Source organism: Glycine max, chromosome 1 (genome assembly GCF_000004515.6).
Source record: "Glycine max cultivar Williams 82 chromosome 1, Glycine_max_v4.0, whole genome shotgun sequence".
In the NCBI taxonomy this organism is placed as follows: Eukaryota; Viridiplantae; Streptophyta; class Magnoliopsida; order Fabales; family Fabaceae; genus Glycine; species Glycine max.
In genome coordinates this window covers 45,639,304-45,662,485 of record NC_016088.4, presented here as the reverse complement: position 1 = coordinate 45,662,485, position 23,182 = coordinate 45,639,304, and the positions used below count along the sequence as shown (strand labels likewise).

At 34.5% G+C, this 23,182-nt stretch overlaps 2 protein-coding genes and 1 long non-coding RNA gene across 3 annotated transcripts; 2 read left to right on the top strand and 1 right to left on the bottom strand.

The window, feature by feature from the left end:
• Positions 1–1,472: 1,472 nt before the first annotated feature.
• Positions 1,473–6,689, top strand: LOC102666375 (uncharacterized). Its single transcript, XM_006573330.4, has 5 exons — positions 1,473–1,490; positions 2,673–2,744; positions 2,829–3,028; positions 5,894–6,206; positions 6,354–6,689. Exons 1-5 carry the CDS (start codon positions 1,473–1,475, stop codon positions 6,477–6,479), a joined length of 729 nt encoding a protein of 242 aa, XP_006573393.2. The 3' UTR covers positions 6,480–6,689.
• A 5,569-nt stretch (positions 6,690–12,258) lies between these two features.
• LOC100778942 (uncharacterized) lies at positions 12,259–20,175 on the bottom strand. Its single transcript, XM_041011287.1, has 5 exons — positions 20,047–20,175; positions 19,878–19,944; positions 13,622–17,627; positions 13,286–13,498; positions 12,259–13,182 (listed from the first exon to the last, which is right to left on the bottom strand). The coding sequence occupies exon 3, from the start codon at positions 15,946–15,948 to the stop codon at positions 14,851–14,853; it is 1,098 nt and encodes a 365-aa protein (XP_040867221.1). The 5' UTR covers positions 15,949–17,627; positions 19,878–19,944; positions 20,047–20,175; the 3' UTR covers positions 12,259–13,182; positions 13,286–13,498; positions 13,622–14,850.
• Positions 18,795–22,391, top strand: LOC113001464 (uncharacterized). Its single transcript, XR_003266855.2, has 3 exons — positions 18,795–18,925; positions 19,234–19,362; positions 21,980–22,391. It is a non-coding gene; the product is annotated as an uncharacterized lncRNA (long non-coding RNA).
• Positions 22,392–23,182: the final 791 nt, after the last annotated feature.

Below are 23,182 nucleotides of genomic sequence, written 5' to 3'. Positions count from 1 at the left end.
GTGGAAGAAGATTGATGGTTTGTATTTGGATTTCAGCAAAGAGGCAAGAAATCTTAGGCTTAGATTAGCCAGTGATGGAATGAATCCATATGGCAATTTAAGCACTCAACATAGTTCATGGCCAGTTTTACTAGTAATTTACAATTTGCCTCCTTGGTTGTGCATGAAGCGAAAATACATGATGTTGTCTATGATGATATCGGGCCTAAGACAGCCAAGAAATGACATTGATGTTTATCTAAGTCTGTTGATTGAAGACCTGACAAAGTTGTGGGACAAGGGGGTTTTAGTGTTTGATGGGTTTCGCAAGGAGACTTTTCAAATGTGTGCAATGCTTTTTTGTACCCTTAATGACTTTCCAACATATGGGAATCTGAGCGGTTACAGTGTTAAGGGTCATCATGCATGCCCCATCTGTGAAGAAGACACAAGCTACATACAACTGAAACATGGTAGAAAAACAGTGTACACTAGGCATCGTCGTTTTCTAAAACCTCATCACCCTTACAGGCGATTGAAAAAAGCATTTAATGGAAGTCAAGAGCACGAAACTGTGCCGATACCGTTGACTGGTGAGTAGGTCTTCCACCGGGTTCAACACCTGAATGTTGTATTTGGAAAGACCCAAAAGAAGGATAAAAGTAAGACTTGCATAAGGAAGAAGAGGTTTATTTTCTTTGATCTTCCGTACTGGTCTGATCTAGATATTAGACATTGTATTGATGTTATGCATGTGGAGAAAAATGTATGTGATAATGTCATTGGGACGCTCCTTAACATTCAAGGCAAGACGAAAGATGGTCTGAATACCCGTCAAGATCTAGCTGACATGGGTATACGATCGAAGTTGCATCCAATGTCTGATGGTAAAAAAATATACTTGCCTCCAACTTGTCATACTTTGTCTAGAAATGAGAAGATCAATTTTTGTCAGTGTTTGCGCCAGATCAAAGTCCCACAAGGATACTCTTCAAATATTAAGAGCCTTGTGCAGTTGAATGAGCTTAAGATGGTAGGGTTAAAGTCTCACGATTGTCACGTGTTGATGCAACAATTGTTAGTTGTGGCCATACGAGACATTTTGCCTAACAAAGTTAGGTTAGCCATAACTCGCCTGTGCTTTTTCTTCAATGCCATATGTAGCAAAGTCCTTGATCCTGTCACCTTTGATGACCTGGAAAATGAGGCCGCAATTATACTGTGCCAGTTGGAGATGTATTTTCCTCCTGCTTTCTTTGACATCATGGTTCACTTAATAATTCATTTGGTTAGAGAAATCAAATGTTGTATTCCTATTTACTTGTGGTGGATGTAACTGGTTGAGCGATACATGAAGATCTTAAAAGGGTATACTAAGAATCTACATCGTCTGGAAGCATCTATTGTTGAAAGGTACATTGCAGAAGAAGCCATTGAATTTTGTTCATAGTACATTGAAAAGGCTAAACCTGTTGGCCTTCCTGAGTCTCGCCATGACAACAGAGTGGGCGGTAAGGGTTCAAGAGGACTGCATGTTATCACTCCAAGTGTAGAAGATTTGTTACAAGCTCACTTGTATATGTTGAATAACAGTAATGAAGTTTTGTCATACATACTTTAGCATGAAGGTTTAGTCAAACAAAGTAATCCAAAAATGTCAAAGAACTGGGTCTTGAAAAAGCATAACAAGACTTTCTTTGATTGGTTTAAAGATACAATCTTTGCTGATGAAAATGCTTTTGAAACATTAAGAAAGCTAGTAGATGGGCCTAAAAGAAATGTTATAACTTGGCAAGGATATGACATAAACAAGTATTCCTTTTATACAAAAGCACAAGACGAGAAAAGTACAATGCAAAACAGCGGGGTCACCCTAAGGGCTGAATCTCAACACTTCGCAAGTGTACATGATGACAATCCCTGTGTAGCTTACATCCCTTACTTTGGGTTCATTGATGAAATTTGGGAGCTTAACTATGTCAAATTTACTATTTGTGTTTTCAAATGTAAATGGGTTGACAGCAACACCGGTGTGTGGACCGATGATGTAGGATTTACGTTGGTAAACCTAAAGAAACTTGCTTACCACAATGACCCTTTCATCATGGCAGAACAAGCTAAACAAGTATTTTATGTGCAAGACCCTTGTAATGAAAGGTGGTCCGTGGTTCTACACGGGAAAACAATTGGTGTTAATGTAGAAGATGATGATTCATACATTGATACTTATGTTAGTCCTTTGTCCATACAAATGACTCCTAACATCGTCGGAGAAGAAGAAGCTGACGACGTTCATGCTAATCGTAATGATCATGATGAAGGAGAATTAATTAACATCGTCTAATGTAATTTTCTAATTATGTATTTCATTTCGGTACATTCATTTACATAACTGATTCAGTTTTTTGATAATGTTAACTAACTCAAGTTTTTTTCTTTACAAGCCCATGGCTACTCCACCTGCCTCGCCTCCTCCTCCTTCTCCTTCTCCTCCTCTTCCTCCTCCTGCAGTAGCATTAGCGTCTCCGTCTACCTTGAAGTGGACACGCAAAGCCACACGGCTACGATCCTTGGCAACTAGACCACCTAGGGCAGAGAGACCAGTAGTCCACGTCGATCCTGCGACCGAGAAGGTCGACAGTCCCTACAAGAAGAAATTAAGAACATATTTGGAGATTGTCGCTCGTGATAAGGTCGATGTGACATACGAGACTTGGAAGGAAGTCCCTGCTGCTCAGAAGGATTCGATATGGAAGGATATTCAGGTATTTTAGTTTTCATCTTTCATTTTCTTTATTAGCCAAAATTTATAATTTACTAACAATAAAACCTAATTTATTGTTTGTCAGGCTGAATTTGATATTCCTGAAGCTTCTAACGGTAGGACAAAGAAGAAAGTACTTCAGACTGTCAACGAGCGGTGGAGACAGTTTAAATATGATTTGACGAGGAAATGGACACTTGCAGCTGACAAGGACAGTGTGGACGACACTGTGAAAAATACAGCATTAGTAAGGAGAAATGGGCTCAGTTTTCACTACTACAAAAAGTAGTTTTAACATCGACTTATTAACATCGGTTTTGTATAGAACCGATGTAAAGTTAAACGCGGTGGCATATTTGTAAATAAAATTTCCTTCTTAACATCGGTTTTCCAAAAAACCGATGTTAATGCATACACGTCAACATTGGTTTTTCAAAAACCGATGTTAACGTATAATATGTTAACATTGGTTTTCCAAAAAAACCGACGTTAATGCATACACGTTAACATCGGTTTTTTAATAACCGATGTTAACTAATGATGTTAACATCGGTTTTTGAAAAAACCGATGTTAACGTATGATATGTTAACATCGGTTTTCTAAAAAACCGATGTTAATGCATACACGTTAACATTGGTTTTTTAAAAACCGATGTTAATATCATTAGTTAACATCGGTTTTTGAAAAACCGATGTTAACGTATTATATGTTAACATCGGTTTTCCAAAAAACCGATGTTAATGCATACACGTTAACATCGGTTTTTAAAAAACCGATGTTAACGTATGATATGTTAACATCGGTTTTTCAAAAAACCGATGTTAATATAATTTTTTTTTAATTATTTATATATTTTAAAAAAATCATATATTGCGTTATTAATTATATTTTAATTAAAATAATATAATAATTAAGAAACAATTATAAATTCAAAAGGTAAACATTTAAAAATTAAACTAAATTTTTAAAATGAATTTCGTAATTTTAATTTTATTATTATTTAATCAACAAAATTTGACCAGACTTCGTCATATTTTTTGTCATTTGACTAAGCAAGGTTTTTCTTCACTGCTTAAATGACCAACATACAAATAGAAGTGAAATTTAATATTTTGGTTGTTACCAAATGCATTGTGTTAAGAGTAAATAGTGGATGCTACTAAAAAAAAAGAGTAAATAGTGTATGTTAATAATTTAATTTTTTACACTAATATTTAATAATAAATTATCATGTACAATTTTTTCTCATGTTAGTTATCCTAAAAATTGTAGTAATAATAAATTTTAACTAATGAATGATATAAAAAAATTATATGGTTTCTTTATAGAAATTAAAATCTTGCTTAATTTTTTTTGGTCAAAGTTCGGTCTACCGCAAATGTCCAAATGTAGTGTGTGACTACTATCCAAGTAGGTGTAGGGTCGGATTGATTAATTTTTTTTATTCGTAAAAATTAAACATAAAAATATATAATAACTGTTCAACCAAGAAAAGACAAAAAAAATAATTCTTTAGTCAGATCTCTTTGACTATCAGTCGTAGATACCATTTACGACTTTAGAGTTTTTTTATTTTTGTTTTTTTTTAAAGTCGTGAAAACTTCTTTGACTTTATTATGAAATCTGATTTTTTTAGAAGTTGTTGGGCCTGTGACTTTTTAGTTTTTCCTTTTTTTTAATATGTTTGAAACAGAGGTCGTAGAATATGTAGGGATTTCTTTCTTTTTTGAAATAAGTATTATTAAAATAAAAATTTATTTAATTTATTTAATATGATTATTTTAATATTAAGGATAAAATATTTATTTACTAATAAAAGGTAAGAAAAATGCGAAAAAGAAAGAAATAAATCATGGATAAACTCATGACTTCAAATTGGAATTAAACAAAAAAAAATGAGGTTGCAAGGGGTTTCATGACTTTGGTGAGAACAATTTTTTTTAAGAAAAGAAAATTAAGAACATTTTAATATAATTTTTACAACATAGATTTTACTGTGTAAATGTGGTTTACCAATTGTTTAGATTAATAAAGAGAAAAAAAATTAAAAGGAATGAAAGAAAACAAATAAAAATTAAGGATAAATATAGTCGAAAAAAGTGTTGTTTAGGCAAATATAAAAAAAGAAAAATAAGTGGAAATATTAATATTACTTGTTTGAATGAACGTAAAAGAAAGCAAAAATAAATAAATAATTATATTAAAGCCTAATGTTTTTTGCATGTACTATAAAAAATGAGTGAGATAATGTTTTATCAGTGCCTCAAGAACACCAATTAAGGATGTAATAATAAAAATATTTTTATTAAAATCCGTAAAAATATACTCCTCATATAATTCATTAACTAATACCTTTAGAACTAGCAAAATCCAAAAGTTAATTACATTGAGGGGACATCGCTATCAGGACATTTTCATGCGATTTTCTAAAGCAGTCATGAACTAAACAAAGGTTTAAATGTCTTGAAAAATTAATTAATTTAAATTTATATAAATAATTAATATAATTTTATTTGAAAATATAAAATTAGGAAGAGAAAAGTATGAGATAAAATGAGTAATTAATATGATAGACAAAAATAAAAATAAAATTTGTAACTAAAAAATTATTTGATTCATAATTTCACTAGAATACATATTTTTAGTTGCTGAAATTAATTTATTCTACTAATCAATTATGTCATATAATCAATTTATATTAGCTTTGAATGATTTCCTTATCACGTTATTAGTTTATGTGATTTATCTTAGTATAAGAACTAAAAATATGTATTTTAATAAATTAGACGTTAAATAAAAATTATAAGAAATAAAACTAAAATTATCTAATTTCTAGGTGATAAACCACTTCTGGCATAAAATCTATTACTATTTTGAAACTGAAAGTGATTTTTAAAAGATTTAAATAAAATTTAAAAAAATGGGAATGATACATAGTTATTATAATTGGATATTATCAGAGTTAATATAATTATTATAAAGAATTAATAAACTTAGTTATTATATATAACACTTTCTGATTTAACACGTAAAAATCCTTTATACACCAAATGGTGATGGTTGTAATATTTTTGGTGGGATAGAGCATGGGCTGGAGGCCCAAATGTAGATAAAAATGAAATATCGGTTCGAAACAGATAAAAATGTAGGAGCCAGAAAACTGCTACTTCTCGACCCACTTTTGAAGTTCAAAACTTAAACCCTAGTTGTCTCTCTCTCTTTCTTCTGCATCTTCAACCTTGGCAAGGGAAGCCACAGCTGGTGAGCAACATCAATGCCTGCACTGCCGTCGCCGACGTCGTCCGCACCACCCTCGACCCTCGCGGCATGGACAAGCTCATCCACGACGACAAGGGAACCGTCACCATCTCCAACGACGGCGCCACCATCATGAAGCTCCTCGACATCGTCCACCCCGCTGCAAAAATCCTCGCCGACATCGCCAAGTCTCAGGACTCCGAGGTAACTTTAACTTCCCTTCGATCTCATGCAATGCCACTGCTTTCAGGATCTTTTCATTTTCGCTTCATTCAGATGCTTTACACTGTGGAATTGGAATTTTAATTTTGTTAGTAAATGAACTCTTGTATTGTTGTGAATGTGAAAAAGGTTGGCGATGGAACCACCAATGTGGTGTTGCTTGCAGCTGAGTTTTTAAGGGAGGCCAAGCCATTCATTGAAGATGGTGTTCACTCTCAAAACTTTATAAAATTAATATTTTATATAATAAATTAAATTTCATATACTGTAAAAAATATTACAAATTAGTTTTATTAATTATTTTTTTACATTTTAAATTAAAAAGTTTAAATATATCTATTTAAATAATTTTATATATTTTTTGTAATCACTAAAATAAGTTCATGTTAATTAAATTTATTTAATATACTACAGTATTTTTTATCAACGTATCCTTTCATTGATTGAGACGGTTATTTTACATATATATATTTATTTAAGAAAGAATGTATTTTTTTTATAATTTAAGAAAGAAAATATTGTATCTGTAAAAATAGAAGTCTAGAAGCAAAATTTGTTCACGTAACATGATTTACTATATGATTTGAGTGTTTGAACTGATTAGTGACAAGATGTGGATAAGATTTATGCATATCCTAACTCAAATTATCAACGTTAATTAAATCCGCACTAGTGAAGTGAGTTGAAGCTAAATAAAAAAGAAATAGTAGCATAATATAGGTCTATTTTTTAGATGCTCCATGTGGGTCCCACTATAGTTCTATTTTTTAGATGGCATAATATACTTGGACCCCTTCATTCATTTCTTTTATTTATTTTTTAATATATATGTTGATTATATTAAAATAATTGCATATATTGTATTTTGTTTGTATGAGTGTAACATCTTGCACAGGAATTTGTATACTTTTTCTTTTTTTTTTCTTTTTGCTTTTTTTTTGGGATTTTATTGTTTTCCTATTTATCAAAGACAATAGTATTTAGTTTTGGGGGCACACGGATAATATTTATTTAAAAAAATGTGTCACAATTATGAGGAAAATTGGGGTATGAATCAAGATATGGTGCATGGTGGTAGAGAGGCAGGGTAAGATGATGGATGACAATTTGATGCTTTTTAATTTTTATCATTGGAGAACGTTAAGGACACTGTGGTCCTATGAGTGCCACGGTCAATTCCTCTTGTATGCACGATTGCAATTACCATTAACAATATCTTCTGCAATGATACCATGAATATACTGTGTATAATTGGACGCATCCAATTCTTGGATGAAATTAATGTTGGTTGTTGGCTTAGCCAATATCTCTTAATCTATTCTCTAGTTTGGACGCATCCAATTCTGTCTGCTGTCCGATAAATGTATAAAATATTAAATTAGCATTAATATAAATTATGAGGTATTTTATTATATTTTGTTTGTATTTACATACGAATACGAATTTTTTGCATATAGTTTAATTTTGTCCCTTGTGATCTCAAATTTTCCAATTAAGGAGGCAGCAGCAACTTTTCTCTTATTTTCTAATTTCTAATTAGGTTAATGTATATAGGTGTGGATTTGGATGAAAGTGGTGTGTGACTGAAAATGCGGGGGGTCCCGTGACTGGGCCTGTCCACAGTGCAGTTCTATGATCTTGTGAGAGGTAATAGAAGTTACTGGTGTCTGGTTATGTTATGTTGTTAAGGTACGTGATTGAAATAAAAGTTCTACTTATATATATTTTATGTGTGTGTACACTAATTGTAGTTAACGTTTAATTAATATCCAAATTTCATTATGTATTTAGTGTAATAGACAAAAAGGAATCACTGAATGTGGCTACTACGTGATGCATTGGATGTCCACGATAATCTTAGGATCTTTCAGGAATAATTAGGAGACGGTAATTGTTTATTTCAAACAAAGTTGGTTTTTTTATAATTGTTATTACATTATTAATTTATTTTTTTATTTGATCATGCGGTATTTTAATGAAGTTAGACCATTGGAAGCAGAGAGATTCAAGGCACTTCACATACAGTGGGCACAGTATTATCTAAAAGTTAGAAATCAAACATAGGATGTTAGGCAACTATGTAACTTTAGGTTACTTAATTAGTTTATATACTTTGCATTACATTTTTTACAATTGTTGTTTCATCTTAACATTCAATAACCTTTGTTGATAGCTAGTTTTTTGCTAAAACTTATTTGAAAACAAAATGCAAATGATATATGTTGTGTGCTGTGTGGTTTGATTTTAAATTTACAGGTTAAATTTTGGTTTTTTTTGTAAAAACAGAGACATTATTTAAAAAAAAATTCCTGAAAACAACATCGGTTATAAAAACCGATGTTAACTGTCAATAGTAACAAATTTGTTAACATCGGTTTTTTTACAGAAAAACCGATGTTAACTGTCAATAGGAACACATTCTTTAACATCGGTTTTTACAGAAAACCGATGTTAACTGTCAATAGTAACACATTCGTTAACATCGCTTTTTTTACAGAAAACCGATGTTAACTAACGTTGACATCGGTTTTTTCAAAAAACCGATGTTAACTGTCAACATTAACACATTCGTTAACATCGGTTTTTTGTAAAAACCGATGTTAACTTTCAACATTAATATACATTTTCTGGGTGTAATTCATATTACCAACATCGGTTATTTATATAACCGATGTTGGTAATTTTATGTTAACATCGGTTTTTTAAAAACCGATGTTAACGATAATACTATCAACGTCGGTACTTTCAACATCGGTTCAAAAACCGATGTTGAAAGTCATAAATAACCGATGTAGAAAGCATATTTTCTAATAGTGTTTGTCAGACCCGCAAAGACCCCTCGTGGGAGGTATGTACTTTGTCATTTTAATTGTTGTCTACTAAAAATTCAGTTCTTATAATACATTGTAATAATCATTTTCATTAATGTTCGATTTTTGCAGGATGTGCGGATAAAGGCACAGGCCATCTAGAAGCAAAACACTGCCCCCCACGTGTTGTCTCGTGGGGGTTGTGAATATTTAAAACAAAAGCTGATGGCTGAGAAGACAAAGAAAAAACTAGAGGAAGTTGCTCAATCCGGAAGCACTGAGGGCGTGATTGACCCTTCATCGCCCATCAGACGACATGTGAAAGATGACCCGCACCAAGAAAACTTAGCAGATGACGTCTGAGGCGGCAAAGGAAATTGTTGAGAAGATTGTAAGTCATTTTCAATTAAGAATTGTAATTATCTTTGTTTGTTCTATGAATGACTAAACAAATATATGTGTTTTGTACAAGATTCTTTGGAGGAGCAGGCGTCACAGGGTTCGTTTGTCCCCCATGGACGTCAAGAGTCAGGATCTCCTGACTGCTACCATTGGGCGACCAGAACACCCTGGTCCTGTGCATACTGGAGCCGGTGTGACCATAAAGTAATACATTGGAGCGGCTCCATGAATCTCCCATAGTTCTTCCTCCATGGCTCCCGAAGAACTCGAGCAGCTGACTCAACAAATCAAGGACCAACTGGAGGAGCCGATCACAAAAAAAGTGACTCGACAACTGATGTTATCCTTCAGCCAGATGCAGTCCTAGTTGCAATCACAGATCCAATCACAAAGACTTGGACTGCCTCCGGAGCCTGAGGTTGGTCCCTTAGCTGCTCGTGTCAGCTGCGGGTTGTACATACATGAAAATCCTTCCCACCTGGTTGCCCTAGGAAGAGTTTATGAGGGATTCATAGTGCTTCACAACATCCCTTTGTTGCATGGCCAAGTGAAGGTTGGTGTTGAGGAGGTTAAAGATGCAAAGGCTCCTATTCCTGTACCCAGTGACGAGGTTATTTTAGTGGGGCAGACCTTAACACCTTCCTTGCTTGGCCGACACATCTCGTGAAGCATTTATCATAACAGGTATTTTACTCTCATTATATGCTTTTTTTTTCAATTGAATTGTTCACTGTAATTAAATTATGTTAATTAACTTTGTTGGATAAACAAGCAGTTGTGTCTCCAGCAAAACCTCTAGATAGGCCAGATCATGAGGTCGATGATCCCCTATATTTGATGACATTGACCATCCCACAACTTTTTTTTGAAGCCTCTCCAGGTTATGTGGGATGCTACTGTGTTCGGGGTGTTTAATGAAGACTTCCAGTTGTACATAAAACACAAAGATCTCTTTGAAATTGCACACGGTGGTCAATGTCTCGGCATATTTGTTATACAGTTGTGGATTCTGTAAGTCAATTTAGATTATTGTTAATTACCTAAGTTATTGTTTTAAATTCATACATAATTAACTTTGTATTAACAACAATAGGCATCTGACTAAGACAAGTATGCGAGCGGGGAATTCTGATGTGTATGGATTCCTCGAGCCACAGTCCATTCAGAGATCTGGGCAATCGAAATTTGAATCAGAAAGTTACATGAAGAGTTGGATGCAGAGTTCAAAACGCGATGTCTACCTTGGAGCCTACCTAAATGGGTAAGTCAAATTGAACAACTGAATTTAAATAATGTATAATACTACAATAACCCATATTGATCTCCACTGCAGTGCACACTGGCAAATGGTCGTCATTTTGCCTAAGGAAAATCTTGTTGTCTGGTTTTGTTCCTTGCATAACAGGCCAGACAACTACCTTAAAGGAATAATTAATAGGTCAGTGTTGCTTTTCAATACATTTGTATTAGCATAACTCAACAACATCAAAATTTTAATGTTCCTTGTATTCAACAGTGCTTTGAAAGGACTTGATGATACTCCACAACCTAAATCCAAGGCTGGTGCAAGGTGGATTGTTGTTAAGGTATATGATTTAAATAAAACTTCTACTTATATATATATTTTATGTCTGTGTACACTAATTGTAGTTAACATTTAATATCCAAATTTCATTATCTATTTAGTGTAATAGACAAAAATGAAGCACTAAGTGCGGCTATTACGTCATGCACTGGATGTCCACGATAATCTTAGGAACTTTCAGGAATAATTGGGAAACGGTAATTGTTTATTTCAAACAAAGTTGATTTTCTTATCATTGGTATTACATTATTAACTTATGTTTTATTTGACCATGCAATATTTTTATGATGTTAGACCATTGAAAGCAGAGAGATTGAAGGCGCTTCGCATCCAGTGGGCACAATATTATCTCAAAGTCAGAAATCAAACTTAGGATGTTAGGGAACTATGTAACTTTAGGTTACTTAATTAGTTTACTAGCTTGCATTACATTTTTTACAATTGTTGTTTCATTTTAACATTGAATAATCTTTGTTGATAGTTATTAATAAATTATTTATTCATAGTTATCAATTGATTTTTTACAATTGATAATTTACTAGCTAGCTTTCTGCTAAAACCTATTTGAAAGCAGAATGTAAATGATATATGTTGTGCTGTGTGGTCTAATTTTAAATTTACAGGTTAAATTTTGGGTTTTTTGTAAAAACAGAAAGAGTATTTAAAAAAATTCCTTATAACAACATCGGTTTTAAAAAAAAAACTGATGTTAATATACACAAACAACATTGGTTTTTCCAAAAAACTGATGTTAACGTATAAGTTAACATCGGTTTTTCAAAAAACCGATGTTGTTTGTGTATATTAACATCATTTTTTTTAAAAAAAAAACGATGTTAATATCGAAAAGCGTTAACATTGATTTCTGTAAAAAATGATGTTAACTTATACGTTAACATCGGTTTCTGTTAAAAACCAATGTTAACATAAAAGATGTTAATTAACGTATAAGTTAACATCGGTTTTTTACTTAAACTGATGTTAACGTTCGAAAGTTAACATCGGTTCTGTATAAAAATCGATGTGAATTGTCAATATTCATACATTTTTTTTGGTGTAATTCTTATTATATAACATCGGTTATTTAAATAACCGATGTTGTCAATTTTACGTTAACATTGGTTTTTTAAAACCAATGTTAACGATAATACTTTCAACATCAGTTAAAAACCGATGTAGAAAGTCATAAATAACCGATATAAAAAGCATATTTTCTAATAGTGACCACATCATCTGCATAAGCCACACTGTGCATGGTGGAACCCCCTGCAGTATTTTCCCAATGCCATCAAGTGTGTACGATCATGATGCTGCACATACAATCCCATACTTGGTATGGCATCAACATCATCTTCCCCTGAAGGGTGCACATTGGTTTCAACATTACTTCCCTTTGTGCTGACACGAGCACCTAATTGTTGTATGTCCGACTCAATTGGGGGTGAGCCCAGGGATCCTTTTTGTGAAAACTCTATTTTAATGGCCTCTTTTAATGCCATAGTCATTTTTTCCAAGCTCTTCTTGTTTTCCTCTTCTAGCTAACTCCTCAATTCTTCCCTAATCTGACTACTCATGTCTTCCCTAAGTCTTGCAAGAACTTCATGTAATTGTTGATGACTGATGGATGTGGACGAGTTATTGAATGTACATGATGTCCTTCCATAATACTGAGTAATAGTAACACCTGACCCCACTGCACGAACACGACCCCCATGGTCAGGTCGCCCAATGGCAGTGTTCAGTATGTCGTCACGACCACGGGATATAAAGCTACCCTACGTAACCTGCTCTTCTAAGGAGTCCTCACAAAGCACGCCATAGACAAACACACAATGTGCGGTCATTGTCATTAAAAAATAAATAAATAAAGGAAATTCAACAATATTGGTGAACTCACTATTTTATCTGCTATTTCTTGGGTCGACTCAGATGTCATATTGTCGTAAGCCTTGGTGCAGGCAACCTTCCACTTAACATGTCTTTTAATTGGAGATGGGGGGGTCCTCAATATTTCCTGGATTTTCAGTGAACAATGTTCCTCTTCTAGTCTTTTTCTTTTCTCGTCTAACAGTTTCTTCTCAAGCAAATCATATCCCCCACGTGAAAGTAGGTGAGGGCAGTCGTTGTGTTTTTGAATTGCTTGTGCCTATTTCCTAATACCCTGTAATGTTGCATATATAATTTCCATCAATTTTATTGAAATCAAAATAATGAAATTGGTGTATATATAATCATTTGAAATTAGGATGCCATGCAAAACTAACCTCCTAGTTAGGTGTCTATCGAGTTGCTGCAAATTCTTGCCAGGCTTCAGGATTGATGCCATATTTTGTAACGACATCCTGCATTTGTTGCCCTTCAGTGTTACCAAAAACAAATTTGCTAGTCAAGGTGGACTTAAATTGCCTCTATCTTGTCGCAACCGTTGACATGACCTTTCTCTTCACCTTTGGGGCTTCTGGGATATCAAATTTAGCCTGCATATATACATTTGTTATTTTACGTTTTCTCAATGTAAAGATATACTTTAAAAATATAACATCAAAGTGGAGAAAACACAAATTTGAGGACTGACTAAAATGTCATTCCACAATCGGAACCTTTTCTTGAGCAACTACCCCTAGATAGCCGTGGAACTTTTCCTTTTGAGGTCTGGATCCTCTCCTAGTAGCGGGATCGACATTAACCATCGGTCTAGGCTGATCCACAAATCTGTGTGTCAAGCTTCTAAGTCGTGTCGTTTGTCTACTTTTCTTGGAAGTGACCTCTGACTGGCCATCGGACTGTGGAGGAGACCTTGGAGGTGTGGCCATGATCTTGTGAAAAAAAAAACAAATTATTAATTTCCAACATTAACTCAAAGTCTTAATACAAAACAATAAGTATATTGACACACAAAACAAACCATTACTTTGAAGCAATGCAAGTTTGTCATGTAGAAATGTTCACCCATAAACCTTCATCATGATCTATACGATTTGCATGTCCATCATCGACGTCATCAACTTCATTCATACGAGGCATTTTTTGTAAAAAAACCAGCCATTTCACCAATGTCAAGGGTTGAATCATCATTATGGTAATTGATTCCACTTGGTCTTCCTTGCAGAACCACAGACAATCTTGAATTACATGGATCTTCAATGTTGAAAACTTGTCTGGCTTATTCTGCCATAATGAAAGGTTCCTCCATATAAGCCACCTTGCTAAGGTCTACCAAAGTAAATCCCAATGGATCTTGATGCACACCCGCAGTCCCGATCACCCACTTACACTTAAAAACAGACACTTTTAATTCACTATAATCAACCTCCCAGATTTCTTGAATGACGCCAAAGTATGACATCAATGCTCTAATGGGGTTGTTGTTTGATGTACTGCAAAAGTGATCCGAATCAGCATCAACACTGACCCCACTGTTTTGTACGGAACTTTTATCATCTTGTGACTTTTTTTTGAAGGAATAATTGTTAATGTCATATCCCTTCCAAGTAGGGACATTTAGATTTGGCCCAATGGCTAACAATCTTAGTCTACTGGAACCACTGTTATCAACAAATATTATTTGTCTAAACCAATTGATGAAAGTTTTATTGTTCTCCTGCAACACCCTCATCATGTTCATTTTAGGGTGAGTATCTCTAACATGTTTTTTGTGAGCCTCTATGTACGGTAACACCTCTGCTGTGTTGTTTAATATATATAAATATTCTTGTGACACCTCATGTCGAGTCATTGTCACGACATTGTATCCACATGTACCCTTCCCTGCTCTTGCTTGGTCATGACGGGGTACAGGAAGCCCCACAGATTTCAATGGCTCAATGTACTATAAGGAAAACTCAATACATTCTTCAACAACGTATCTTTCCATTATTGATGCCTCTGGGCGGTGTTGGGTTTTGGTATAACCCTTTAACACCTTCATGTAGCACTCAACTGGATACATCCACCGTAAAAACACAGGACCACACAACCGTATTTCTCTGACCAGATGAACAACTAAGTGTACCATTATGTCAAAAAAGGAAGAAGGGAAATACATCTCCATTTGACAAAGGACAACGACAACCTCATTTTCCAAATCATCCAACTGTTTAGGGTCAATGACTTTCACACATATAGCATTAAAAAGGAAACACAAGTGAGTAATTGCAACCCGAACCTTGTCAGGCAACGTACCGCGAATTGCCACAGGCAAAAGTTGTTGCATTAACACATGACAATCATGGGATTTCAAGCCAACCAACTTAAGGTCATTCACGGACACAAGGCTCTTGACATTTGAAGAGTATCCTTGTGGGACTTTCAGACTACGCAGACATTGACAAAAACTTCTCTTCTCGGCAGTTGACATTGTGTAACATGCTGGGGGCAGATATGTTCGCGGACCTTTTGAGATAGGATGCAACACCTGACGTATACCCATGTGAACCAAGTCTTGACGACACTTCAAACCATCCTTTGTCTTGCCTTTAATGTTAAGGAGGGTGCCAATTAAAGAATCACAAACATTTTTCTCCACATGCATGACGTTTATACAATGCCTGACATGAAGATTGGACCAGTATGGAAGATCAAAGAATATTGAATTTTTTTTCCACATGTTTGCATCAGATGATGGTTTTTTTTGGGACTTCCCAAACATATTTATGACATCCTTTACCCGGTGATAAAATTCATTGCCATTTAATGGATTTGGCACGGTTTCATGTTCCTGACTTCCATCAAACGCCTTCTTCAATCGCCGATATGGATGATAATGTTTGAAAAATCTTCGATGCCTGGTATATACAGTCTTCTTTCCATGTTTAAGTTGCAGGAAACTAGTATTAGTCTCACATATAGGGCATGCGTGATGTCCTTTGACACTATATCCACTTAAGTTCCCGTAGGCTGGAAAGTCATTAATGGTACAAAATACCATTGCATGCAACTTGAAATAGTTTTACAGATTTCCATCCTAGACATCAACCCTTTCTTCCCACAATTTCCGCAAATCGTCAATTAACGATCTTAAATATACATCAATATCATTATCTGGCTGTCTTGGACCAGCTATCATCATACTCAACATTATGTACTTTCACTTCATGCATAACCAAGGAGGGAGATTATAGATGAACAGCAAAATAGGCCAGGAGCTATGATTAGTGCTTAAGTTTCCAAACAGGTTCATTCCGTCCGAAGCAAGACCAAGTCTTAAACTTCTAGGCTCGGCCCCAAAATTAGGATACAGACAATCAATTGCCTTCCATTGCAGACTATCTGCAGGATGTTGTAAGAATCCATCTGATTTGCTGGATGCCGATTGGTGGCAATTGGATGAACACTGGAATCCCCGTCGTTCAGTCTGTACCGTGATACCCCACACATAGGGCAGAAATGCATTTCAGCAAAGTCATCTTTGTACAAAATGCAGTCGTTACGGCATGCATGAATTTTTTGGTACTCTATCCCCACTGGACATAAAATCTTCTTTGCCTCGTAGTGATTCTTCGGCAACTCGTTATCTGCAGGAAGAATGTTTTTCAATAACATAAGCAACTCAGTGAAGCTCTTGTCACTCCACCCAAATCATGCCTTCAAGCTAACCAAAGCTAACACCGTAGACAACCTTGTGAAAGATGTGCACCCCGAATACAAAGGCTTTTTTGAATCAATTTTTATTTTGTCATAAAAGGGTGCATGTGCCTGTTGAAACCCCTCTTGCCCAAGATCGCGAATCATTTCTTCTATAGGATTTCCAATTTCTGCATTAATCGGCTCAGCCTGCGACATTTCAGGTCTATTGGGCAATTCCCCTTCCATATCCATTTTGTGTTAGTACGAACTATCCCATAAAAAATAAGATGAGTTCTTATGTCATTAACTATTTGGCGTCTCCCATTTGCACATTTGACACATGGACAAAAATATTTTCCCCACATAGCTTGCGCATTAGTTTGAGCAAACTGCAAAAACTCTTCAACACCATTCTCGTAGTCTTCAGTTATACGTGATGCGTTCATCCAACTTCGATCCATGTTAGACCTTTTATGTGAAAGTTGAGTATGTTATCTCACATGCATGAAAACCTCACTTTTATTCATTAAAGGTGTGGCCCTAACCCATTCAGAAAGACCCAATTCATAGCACATTTCAACGCATCGGTATGCTTGCTTATTTGTTAATTGTGCCTAAATTTTGGCAGCATTTCACCTTGGTCTCCAAGTACACGTCATGAAAGCGATGAAATGTAACCATCCACCACTTTCACGTATGTACCCAGAGAACAAATTGAAATGCAATATACCAAAATTTAGTCCAATATAACAAATAAACAATTAACCCATATGTATGAATGTACTAAAAACAAAGAGTCCTCCCAAAATGTCCAAATGGACAATTCAAGATTCAACACAATGAGTAATACAAACTGTCCGTATTAATCAAAGTATTGAATCTCAAATGGGAAACTAAGGTTCGCTCGCAATGAACATAACTGCTTATTCATTAAACAATACATTTTTGTTGCTACAAGCAAACAAGTAATATAAATTTTGGAGGCTAGGACTTAGAACAACATACCTGGAAAGATAGTAACAAAATTCAACAACTGAGTTACTTCGCGTATTCAACGGCAACCAGATGAAACAATGCGGTAAACACAACAACAATGCTCATTTTGTAGAAAACATTGTAGTAGGGAAGCAAAATATTTATTTCGTAACAATAAAATTATGGTGAAACATCATATATAATCATGTAACATGCTGAATGCTGAAACTCATGCTAATTACACAAGTGGCAGAAACTAGGGTACAAGTATTGTTTGTTTTAAGAGGCTAAAACTCATTAGTCAATTTTTAAATGGGTATAAAATTAAATGTGTATGTGTAATGCAATTACTAGTGTAGTGTCGGTCATTACTGGGACTTTTAACATAAAAGCTCACAAAAGGGAAAAACAGAATGTCACAGGACTGAAACTGTAATTCATCATGTTCCACCAAATTATTAGTGCAATTCAGTTTTGTTTGTTTCAACATGTCACAACTCACAACACATACAAGCCTCGATTGGTGACATGACATAGCCCCTTATAAGCTGCACAAAAACAAGGCATATATACACACATACATGACAACTGTCATTCAACAAAAGGAGTAGATAAGGAACTCTTGTGAGTAGATTGATTCTAAGGCAAATGATTAAAAAGGATGTAGAATTGTTGAAGAATTTGTTTTGTTCAAAACAAAATGACATCATTTGATTCATATAGTTGAACCTTCATAGTGGTAAATGGCTTTGGTTATTGCATCTGAGTATTTGGTTATTTATGCTTTGATGAGCTCAACACTGTAGTGGATAAAGTTGGCTTTGAAAATTACCATAGGATCTATTGCTCTTTAAATATGGATTGTGATATTTAGGTTGTAGCCAAGAGTGAGAGCAAGTGCATCTTCTTGAATTTTCCTGTCTGCTTGTGTCCTTGCTTGTTAAGATGCTAATAGCAAATCAGGATAAAAAAAAAAAAGGAACAGTCTCTGCAGAACTAATGGGTTCATGGTTGTCTAAGTTTTTTCCTTCATAATTTCTAGCTGCTTCTTTTGGGGACTGAATTTTTCAGAGATTTTCCAAATAGTAAAGGGTATGGGATAATAATCTCATCATGGTAACGTATGCTATAAAGTTTTTTCATTTTTCATCTAAGTTGATGTGCATTCAGTCTATTGTTGTTCTGTGTTGTGGAATTTGAGACTTCATACATAATTTCGTGCTTGCTAAATGTGTTGACTATATGGACTAAGGTTCTTTATTGGTCTTAACTACAGGCTATTACTGCTTTAAAAAAAAGGGGCTTACTTGCTCAAGTATGGAAGGAGAGGGAAGCCCAAGTTTTGTCCCTTCCGGCTTTCCAATGTCAGTTTTGTGCTCCTTTTTCTGTACATATAGATTAATCCTTGTGAAAGTGTATTCCACTCTTTTCTTCCTAAGATATGTTTGCCATTACTCTGTCCCTGTATTATTTTGAACGACAAACTTAGAGCCTTAGTCTCTTTTTTCGTTTAGTTTTGTATTTTAATATAGTAGATGGCCTCAGTTGTACCATGCTGCAGATTATTGTGAAACAACTTTCTTCAAAAGTGAAGCTAAGAGAGACTAAGTCCTTTCTACACTCTTATTACCAATCTCAATGTTATTTTCTGCCTTGTGTTTTTATGTTTCAGAGTTTGCGATCAGGTTCAGGATTCATTTTCGCTATGGTGGTTTTAGGAGCTAAGAGAATTGCAATCTTAGTTGCACCATGCTACAGATTATTGTGAAACATCTTTCTTCAAAAGTGAAGCTAAGAGACAGTGAGTCCTTTCTACACTCTTATTACCAATCTCAATGTTATTTTCTGCCTTGTGTTTTTATTTTTCACAGTTTTCTATCAAGTTCAGGATTCATTTTCCCTATGATGGTCCATGTAGACATGACATGTGAGCAGTCATGTGTACATGGCAAATTGTTCTTATCCTTGTGTTCAATAATTTCCTAACATTTGTGGCCTGTGAGGGGCCTTTCAGAGTGTCACCCTGGTGTTGCACTAGCCCATATAAGTGCAGGCTTGCCACATGTGTATATATATATGAAACAAACTTTTAATTATATGAACAATAATTTCTAACATTTATTTGTTAACATATAAGTGGCGGCTTGTGTATATATATATGAAGCAAACAAGTTTTATGACAGAAACAAGTAGCGAGACCTATCATGGAATGGATAAAATAACTACCCAACAGGCAAAAAATATAATAGTTGATAACTCAAGCAAAGTCAAACAGTTCAATGTAAAAAAGTATTAAACGTTGACATTAGGTGGTACCTTAAGTTGAAATCACTTCACATCCCTTGCAAGCTGATCTGCATTTATCCCCTCCCGAGCAAGGACCCTGTCCGTGCAAAACAAATAAGAAAATGAGTTAATGACCATTACCATGTGTAATCATTTTATGATGCACTTTCTGCTTTAAGAAAAATGAAGGAAACCCAACTATTGTGGGATGTAAGAAGACGATCTCCACTCGCCCTAGAGGGAGACCAAACGAAACACAATGGGAACTACGAAATGGGATACTGTTTCAGAGGATTAAGTTAACCACGGGGCTTCATGAGTGGTCAACCCGAAGTTATAAGCTCCCATTGGTGTTTGACATAAGAACGTATACAATACAAAAAAGCGATAAAGGCGATGTCATGTTGGGTAAAAAAAAAGTATTAATTTATAATAAAAACCACCATAATTTTGTAGGCCCCATTAATTTTGTTTTTGTGTTGGTGATGTCACGTTGTCACTAAGTAAAGAGATAAAGGCGAGATGAAGATTTCTATATAAGGCTTCGATATTTGGTCATGTAACCACAACCCGAAGCTACTGAAATTCCCCCAAAGGCAAAAAAAAAAAAAAAAAATACAAGATGAAGAGCAAGTTCCTTTTTGTTTTCCTATTCTTGGGAATTCTTAACTGTGAAGCACAACATTTCAATGCTATCCCATACGACTATTTACAACTAGCCTTAAGGTGGCCTAATTCCTATTGCTTGACACATGAAGGTGGTTGCAGGGAAATAGTACCACAATATGTCACTATTAGCTACCTTCATCCCATGAGAAGAGGAGGCGCGGATCTGCAAAATTGCCCCTCACCATTTAATATGCCAAATAGCACTGTTAGTATATCTCCTGCATTCCCATACATTTATTTTGTTTTGTTTGCAAGTTTCCTTCACGGAAATTTTCCTTATTAGACTAAGGTTTTATTGACAGATTTTTTGAAAGAAAAAAATAAATTAAGTTTATTCCATAAGTTAAAATAAATTTATGACCTCAACTGAAGATAAATTTTATAAAAGTTTTTTTTAAAGAAAAATTAGGATGAGGGGGCACTCCAGACCAATACAGAAAAAAGTTTTTTTCCCGAGAGTGAAACCATGTTATGAACCATGTTATGAGCAATGTGCATTTAGATTTTTGTCAAACTCATTTTTGGGTTGAAGGATTGAAAGCAATTGAAGACTTAAGGCATCATAAGCAATAAAATCATGCATTTTGTGAGAGGTTTTGAACTTTTACTTTGAATCTATTTTGCTTAATTTTTTTTTTTTGCTGGTATAGGTGTTGGGCTTTTGTAACCCCAATAAGCACTCTCTTTTTTATTCTTAGGTTTAATAGCAATGCTTCTGTATATTGTTAGGCTTTGAAGTCCATAACGACTTGTGTAGATTTTAAATAGGGGTAACTATATCCAGCTGGCTTTGTTATGATATTTTTATTTTGTATGTAAAATATTCACTTTTAAGCTGTTTTTGGATGGATGGAGTAGAATGAAAAAAAGATACTCAACCCATTTTAGAGTTTTTAATTTAATATGGTGGAATGGTTAAGGATGGGAACCCAAACTATACCTTGCTACTCTAACTCTTAAAATTTCCGTATTCTCCAATTTAGATGGTTTTGAATGGAACACTTATATTTTAAACTGTCATACAATTTTAACGCCTTTTTGCTAAAAGTAGATTATTATAACTTATAAGTGCAATTGTAGAAGATAAGTTTGTAATCTACTCCACTCAGGGTTTTTAATTCCAAAAAAGGAAAGGGGCTCCACACCATTATTACTTCATTAAAAATTTCAAGCAATAGAGTGGTACCTTTCCCTCCATCCAATTCCAAACCACTCCACTTCATCCTCTTCAAAATTTCCATATGTAGCCGTAAGCTCTACTTTTCTAGAACCTCAAGCACCTTACACTCAGTGAAATATCACTTTTGACTACCTTGACGGAAAGTGTTTGACATTTTGATATTAATATTACTGGTGTCTGTAATTTTTCTAAAGATTTATGGATGCACACGTCTATGCCCAGTCAGTTTGATAATTTCATTCTTTTCTACTGAGTATTTAACCATTGTACATTATATCTCCAGTGGAATGCTTGTCCAGGATCCTTCAAAGGGAAATGATGTGGATGAAATTTTCAATCAAGCTAGGCAACTTGGGGCTCTGTTGAAAGGCCTCTTGATCAGCTTCAGGAGCCTCCAAGGTCAACTAACTTTACTGGAACTGGCAGGTTACTCTCAGGGGAAACTACACGATCTACTAATAATCAGCAACCTGAGGCTATTGCATGTTCATAACATTGTTCTGGAGTGAAACCATGTTATGTAATACCATGTTAATTTGATCTTTTTTCCTTATTTTTTTCTAAGCAAAGGATTCAAGACCCAACATTACCCACAGAACCTGGAGAAACATACAACACAACAGGGACATTGTGAATAGCACTTGTACACTTGTAGAAGTGGCACCGTTAAATAACTTTATAGTTCCTTAACATAAGCTGACTTAGTGAGCCACTCAACCATGTTCACAGTTGATACCTTCTTTCATTATTCATATATTTCCAAATTGCAACTTATATTCAGTTGAAAAAACTGAGAAAATGTGTCACAGACTACTAAGAGACTAGAATTACTAAGTGATACAAAATAATTATAAAAAAAACAAGCTATAGGATAGGCATGGGATCATAAAGTCTAGCTAAGATACACCAACTTACCAACCAACAACCCATAACATAATTTTATATTTTTAATAATTTCTAAACACACAATCAAAATTCATAACCAAAGAGTACCTTGTGGCAGCAATAGATTGAGAAGGTAGTTCAGTCCTTATGGTCTTGGATTTAAGATTGTTGAGTAACACTTCCAATTGATCTAAGTTCCTTTAAAAAATGTAACAAAATTAATTCAAAGCCAGAGATAAACCAGAAAGTGCATGAGATTTATTATTTTTGTTAAATTGCATTTCAACAACTGACTTTAGTTGTTTAAAAACAGTTAAAGCATGATATTTATTCTTTAAAAAATAAACCCAAGTAAACCTTCAATAAGCAGCAACAAATGACATATAATAGCTAAATTGACAATGATAATTCACAGGAGCATGACATGCAAATCACTGTATATTAAGTCCAAACGAGAATGCGCTAAACTTTAGTTGTCATGGCTTTAATTTGGGTGTCTATTTTACCAGCTGCTATGAATCCATTATATGCTAACAAGCAACTAAAATCAACCACTATTTGCCAAAAGTGTTATGCCTAGTTTATCATACCAAACAAAAAA